General features: G+C 38.7%; 1 protein-coding gene across 1 annotated transcript in view; it reads right to left on the bottom strand.

Moving 5' to 3' along the window:
* Positions 1 to 1,569: 1,569 nt before the first annotated feature.
* unc13bb (unc-13 homolog Bb (C. elegans)) overlaps positions 1,570 to 6,000 on the bottom strand; it is a 46,650-nt gene continuing 42,219 nt past the window's right edge. Inside the window, exons 35-44 of the mRNA XM_087791366.1 lie at positions 5,729 to 5,817; positions 5,513 to 5,659; positions 5,317 to 5,440; positions 5,191 to 5,244; positions 5,042 to 5,119; positions 4,763 to 4,910; positions 4,578 to 4,634; positions 4,348 to 4,440; positions 4,107 to 4,266; positions 1,570 to 3,091 (exon numbers count right to left, since the gene is read on the bottom strand). Coding sequence (XP_087647492.1) covers positions 2,806 to 3,091; positions 4,107 to 4,266; positions 4,348 to 4,440; positions 4,578 to 4,634; positions 4,763 to 4,910; positions 5,042 to 5,119; positions 5,191 to 5,244; positions 5,317 to 5,440; positions 5,513 to 5,659; positions 5,729 to 5,817 — 1,236 coding nt within the window. The 3' untranslated portion in view covers positions 1,570 to 2,805. The remainder of the gene's footprint in view (positions 3,092 to 4,106; positions 4,267 to 4,347; positions 4,441 to 4,577; positions 4,635 to 4,762; positions 4,911 to 5,041; positions 5,120 to 5,190; positions 5,245 to 5,316; positions 5,441 to 5,512; positions 5,660 to 5,728; positions 5,818 to 6,000) is intronic.

Genomic DNA, 6,000 nt, shown 5'->3' with positions numbered 1-6,000 from the left:
CTGGGATTTCACCCCCCAACCCCCTCCAACCCTACTACAGCCAGCACTTGAGCAAACACAGTCGCGATCTTTGGACCTGTATGGTGAGACGGTCGTATAATAACAGCACAGGTGAAGAGCAGCAGCCAATCACAGAAGAGCAGTCGTAGTTGTGTTGTTAGGTTGAACTACACACCTGTTGTGGATCAAACTTCACATTATCGTACCACATTATTATGACACATTATTTATTTTTATTAAGTGATTAAAAACCGTCAATATGAAAATCCTTTGTTTCCGTCCAAACAAACAAAAGTGTATGAAGCAATGATGCATGGATGATCATTTAATGATTAAATTGATCTTATTGCTTTTAAAAAAAATCTTTATAGACAGTGATGACTGTAGTACATTTGTAGTTCATTTCACATAAAAAGAGAAGCTGAAGTTTGAATAAGGAAGTCCATGAGGCAGAGATGAATGTGAAAGTAGAGACGGAATTAAAAGAGGACAGTGCACTTTCTATACTATTTGACATAACACCAATATCTTGATTATCTTCTTGTAAAAATGTGCACAAAACAAGAGAAAAGAAATGTCAGATCCAGGAAAGCGATGTGGAGTGACCACTAGTTGTAAATAGTTGTAAAGACAACTAAATTGGACGGCGCCACCTACTGAGCTCTAACAAAAAAGAAAGCACTTCACTGCTCCGGATGAGGCTCCGATTATTGGTGGTGGGAAAATGTTCCATAAGATTTTTAACAACTCTTAAGGTTATAAAGCTTTTGTTATTCATGTTTATAATCTTATAATATATAGGCCTTTGGAATTTTCTATATCAAGTTCTTTTATTTGTCTTATTTTGATGACCTATGTATGTATTTGCCTAAAATAATTAAAACAAAAACAAAAAAATAGTGCTTTTATATTAATATTGACTTGTTATTATATATTATTTAAAATATACCCAAATTTAAATAATATACAATGATATACAAAAATGTTTCAATAACGTCACACGATTAAACTTTGAAATACAGATTTTATTCCTCTCAAGGTAACTGAAGACTTACTAAAACAGGCTTGGTCTACATGCAGGAAATTCATTTTTTATTATGTTATTTTATTTTTAATTTCACTCTTTTCCTCAAAAGTAGGTTTCTCTGATTTGGAGAACTGGTGGCGCCACCTACTGACCTCTTAACAACATTACATCGTTTCATGAAGCTTCATCAGACCATCAGCAACTGTGATGTCACTAGCCCTCGTGTTATCTGAGAGTCAAGGTGACCCAGAAGCAACACAAGGGATACCACGTACACATTTGTTTTCGGACCTTCTGGGTCACCTTGACCCTGAGACAAAACGTGGGATAGAGGTCCAAGACTAATTGGTAGAATGTTAAATTATGCATCTGAAGATTTGGGTGCCAAAAATAAATAGATGAATAAAGTTCTCCTTACATTGCTTGTTTCTGTTTATGTACATGGAATTTGAAGTTTTCCTCATAATCGTGCTGATACTGATGTCCCTGCAACATGGCAGCACATTACAAACATTACATAAGACAGAAAGACAACAACATATATTTAAGATGCAAAGTTTATGGAAAGAAATGTTCGAAGGTAACAGTACAGCTGAATTTTAACACGGAAAATCTAAATAATGAAACACAGACATGAAACTTCAATCCATCAGTGACAGGTGAGGAGGTGTAGAAATCAGTGAATAATAAAAAAACAAAAAAACTTGGCACAGGGATAGAATGGCAAAAAGGTATTTTGGAAACAGTTTGTGAAAACATTAAGTAAACTCATACAGTGGTTCATAGATCCGCACACACAGTGTAGTGTCATAGGAAAAAATATACATTATTCAACAAGAGTTTATTCAACATTTAACTGGCATTAATTGCACTGATCAATATAACAATCAAAAGATTTTACAACGAAATCTAAAATCTGCAAAAACTATTACGCAAGATCACAGAAAGAATTTAATAAATGAGAGGAGAATACTACTCTGACAAATTAAGGCCACTATTAAACAGTATAAAAGACATTAAAATGGGTGAATGTACATTATTATTCTCTTAAATATATTGTGTTCTCATACGCACTCTGGTAACTTTCAATTGAACTGAACTTCAGCAGCAACATGTTCTGTCAAACACTGTGCAAAGTCTCAACATGCTGCTGTGACAAACGTCTAAAACAAGTAAACAACATCATACTGGTGCTCCTGGAAAGCACTAAGATCAATAAATATCTTTATAAAAAATAAGTTAAATGGCTATAATGGCTGTCCTGGTTAGAGTGTCGTAGTTTGCTAAAAACAAGATTAATGGACCTTTTTTTTATTTTGGTCCTGTATTTCTGTAAGTCTTGAAAATGGCTGACATTATTACTGTAGTGTAAAAACCTCACAGAAAAAAGGCACACGTTCATTTACCACGTGGATCGAGGGATAAAAAGGACTACAAAGTACCTTTGTTGCCAGGAAACAACGGAGTTCTTTCACAGCTTGTTAAGGCATCAAACACATGGCCACATCTGAAAGGGTCTACGAGGCTCTATTGCACAAAAAAAATCATCAGGCCGGTTCGGGACTTTATCAGGACTCGAGATGAAGTCTTGGCAACCAAAGTTTTCCATAAGTCAAGAAAGTGAAGAGGAACAAGAGGTGAAGGCAAAGCGAGTGGCGTTAACCTTGTCAAACAGGCGTCGAGATGAAGGTCGAGTGAGTCATTCCAAGGGGGGGGGGGGGGGGGTTGTGGTGGCGCCACCTAACAGTCGACGGCCGCTATGACGAGTCACAGGTCGCTTACTTTCCCTCCTCGGCCGATCTCGTCTCTGACTTCAGCCGCACGAACTCTTTGGCCACGTCGTCGTTGGAGCGCTGCGAGAGGATTCTCATGGCGGTGAGGCCGGTGTCGTCCATGAAGATGGACTGACCCAGTGGACACCAGCAGGCGCAGTTGCCCTTCTCCATGATGTCCCTCAGCTGGATCACGGTTAAACCCACCACTCGGTCCGCTCTTCCGAAACAGTAGTCTTTGACACAGACTTGCAGCTCGTAGCACTCGAAGCCGTCCTGTTTGCCCAAAACACTGTTGAGGAAAAGACAAAAAAAAAAGAAGTATATTTTATCTCTATGGACTAATAATAAAATCCATCAGGAAGGTTATAGTATATATTATGTTTAATTTGCAAAATGAATAAAAAAAAAAACAGAAAAATTATCCATAATCTTTTTTACGATGTTTCGAAGTAGCAACTGGATCCAAAACTCTCTAGAGTTTCCTGAACTCTACTGCTTTTTACTGTCCCTTTAAGGTTATGATTAGCAACAATATCTCAAAAGTTCAAAAGATATCAACATATACAACTATAGAATATATAGAATAATTCACAACATTAGTAAAAATGTGCAGCTTGGCATTGATCACTGTTTGTCATTTAATGTTTAATGGATTTTTGTGTGTTTTCCAGTGTGAGTTTTGGGCCATTTTAGTCTAATTTTATTTGAACTATCTGTTAACAATATAAGAGGATCCGTATAAACAATAATGTTCGATGTGATGAACTTGTTCGTTAACCATCCGACGTACAAAAAAACCTTTAAAATCATGAAGATTTAGAGCAAACACATGGTTCATTTGGTGTTTATTTATACCTAAAAAGCTTAAATAAATATATGAATAATTTCTAGTCCAATTCCAATAAAGTAGACATTACAGCATGTAGCATCCGGTTTCTCTAACTTTGTTTCTCAAAACACAATTACCAAGAATGTTGGTGAAGTTGCAAACCAGCTCGGCTAACAGAGAACAACAAAACCTTCACAATATTTATGGATCCAGATGTAAGTAAGTAAGTAGGTAAGTAAGTAATTTTTATTTATATAGCGCTTTTCCAGACCAGGGTCACAAAGCGCTTAAACAATCAAAACAATACTCAATAAAATATATACTTTAAAGGTCAAGATAATACTGAGAATGTCAACTTACTACACTGAAATGAAATGCATTCTTCAATTTGAATTAAATTATTTTGTTAACAGATCATTTAACCTCCTCTGCAGGCGTATACATGGACAACATGCGAGTGTGATGTCCCGCTTACAAGTGGAAGGTCTCGTTAAACTTCGGGGACCAGCTGTTGTTCTTGGACTTGGTCTGGAATCTCCGCTTCTTGTCCCCCAGATGAGGCCCGATGATGGTGGTCTCCACGAAGGGGCGGAACATGCCGGACGTCTGCCACTTCAGATCGCTGGCTCCCATGACTGCACGTGAACACACAACACAAAAGATGCTCAAGAAGGTACGTGGAAGAGACGCAAGTACATTGGAACAGAAATACATACTTTTAGCTGTAACTTTACGTTCTCCATTTTTGGGGTGAGTGTAAAGCTCGATCTGAACAGACACTTCACCGATCGGCTTGTCCACGCCGGAGCCTGCATTGATATCCAACAAAATAGACATTATTGAAAGATAAAAAAAGAGTCAAGATAAAGCTCAAAACCACCAGACTGAGAGCAAGACCACAGTATGACATGCACAAATAGAGGGCAGTCATTATCAGACAACCTACCCCTGCTGGGCTGTATTTTTTCATTGGGAGTTAACCTAATACCCTTTCCATTGTGCACTGGCACAGAGGCAGCACAGGGAATAAAGAGAAGACAGTTCATGTGATATGTATTAACAAGTGCTGAAGTTATGCAGTGATCAGAGAGTCAATACACACAAGTGTCGTCACCAAACTCTTTGAAATACCTTGTGCATGTTGAGAAGTCACGAAGGTCTGGATCAGCGTGTCGGTCGTCTGAGTGTACAGCGACAAAGCATGACGAAGAGATGACAGCTCAGCACTTTTCTCCAGGAACGTTTTCTTCAAACCATTTCCTCCAGCATGGAAATATTGCTATAAAAAGTGACATCAATGATTTACAAAGCTTTATATAATGCTTTCAATAAACACAAAAAAAAGTGTAACAGTGAATAATTTTGAGTTTTGTTGATGTTAACATGATGTTTCAAGCAGAGTAGACTGACTTTGATGGTGTCCAGGGCCACGTCCATGACGGCACACTGCCTTGGCGAAAGGCTCTTGGCTTCCCCAGCCATGTGATCCTGAAGAAAAAGAAAATAAATGGGCAATTAGATACAGTACATATATATTGAAAAAAAAAGGTAGTGTTTACCTTAAGTTTGGAAAGTTGGCCCAGCTCTTTAGCAGCAGAGAGAATCTGTGCTCCCTGCAGTGGAAGCTTAGGTTAGTACATCCACTTTTCAGATGTGAAGTTAAGACAGAAGGTTTAAAATCTTACAAATGTATCGTTTCCCTGAGGCAGCACGATGGTCTTCTCCAGACTGCTCATCACAATCCTCCACAGCTCCTTCAACACTCGTTTCAGGACCGTTTTCTCACACACGGTGGCGAACAGAGTCAACCTGCACACACACACACACGAGTTATAGAGAAGGATGCGAAAAGCTCAAAGAGAGACACAGCGGGAAACTCACTTTCCGTCCAGGAAATCCATAAGTGGCCGAAGCATGTTGTCGGAATCGGCCTCGACTTGGTTCTTGTTGTTGGCGTTTAGCTGACCTTTGATCTGACAGAGCAGAGAAGCCATCTGTCTCATGCACTCGTTGATTCTCGTTTGAAAACTGAAAGAAAAAAGTGACGGGTCCGTAAATAAAGGTCAATATTTAAAAGTAGTGTTCGAGGCGCTTCACCTGTTTCCGAATGTGCGGCTGAGCTCATCCAGAACGTTGTTGAGCTTCACCTGCAGCTCGTTCAGCAGGTCGCTGGCCTCACCGTCCATCTGTGACAGAACGAAGACACGAGAAAGAATTAGAAAACAAGCAGATACAAATGTAGAAAAATACAATATGATTCAAGCAGAGTCATTGCAAGATTTGAGTAAAAGTCATAACAGTAATCATAGGAGATAGATGTATAGGGGGAAAAGTACAACGCATGATAGTTGACAGTTTTACTTCCTTAA

This window comes from Callionymus lyra, chromosome 5, assembly GCF_982586985.1.
Source record: "Callionymus lyra chromosome 5, fCalLyr1.hap1.1, whole genome shotgun sequence".
NCBI lineage: Eukaryota > Metazoa > Chordata > Actinopteri > Syngnathiformes > Callionymidae > Callionymus > Callionymus lyra.
This window is presented reverse-complemented; position numbering and strand designations above follow the sequence as displayed.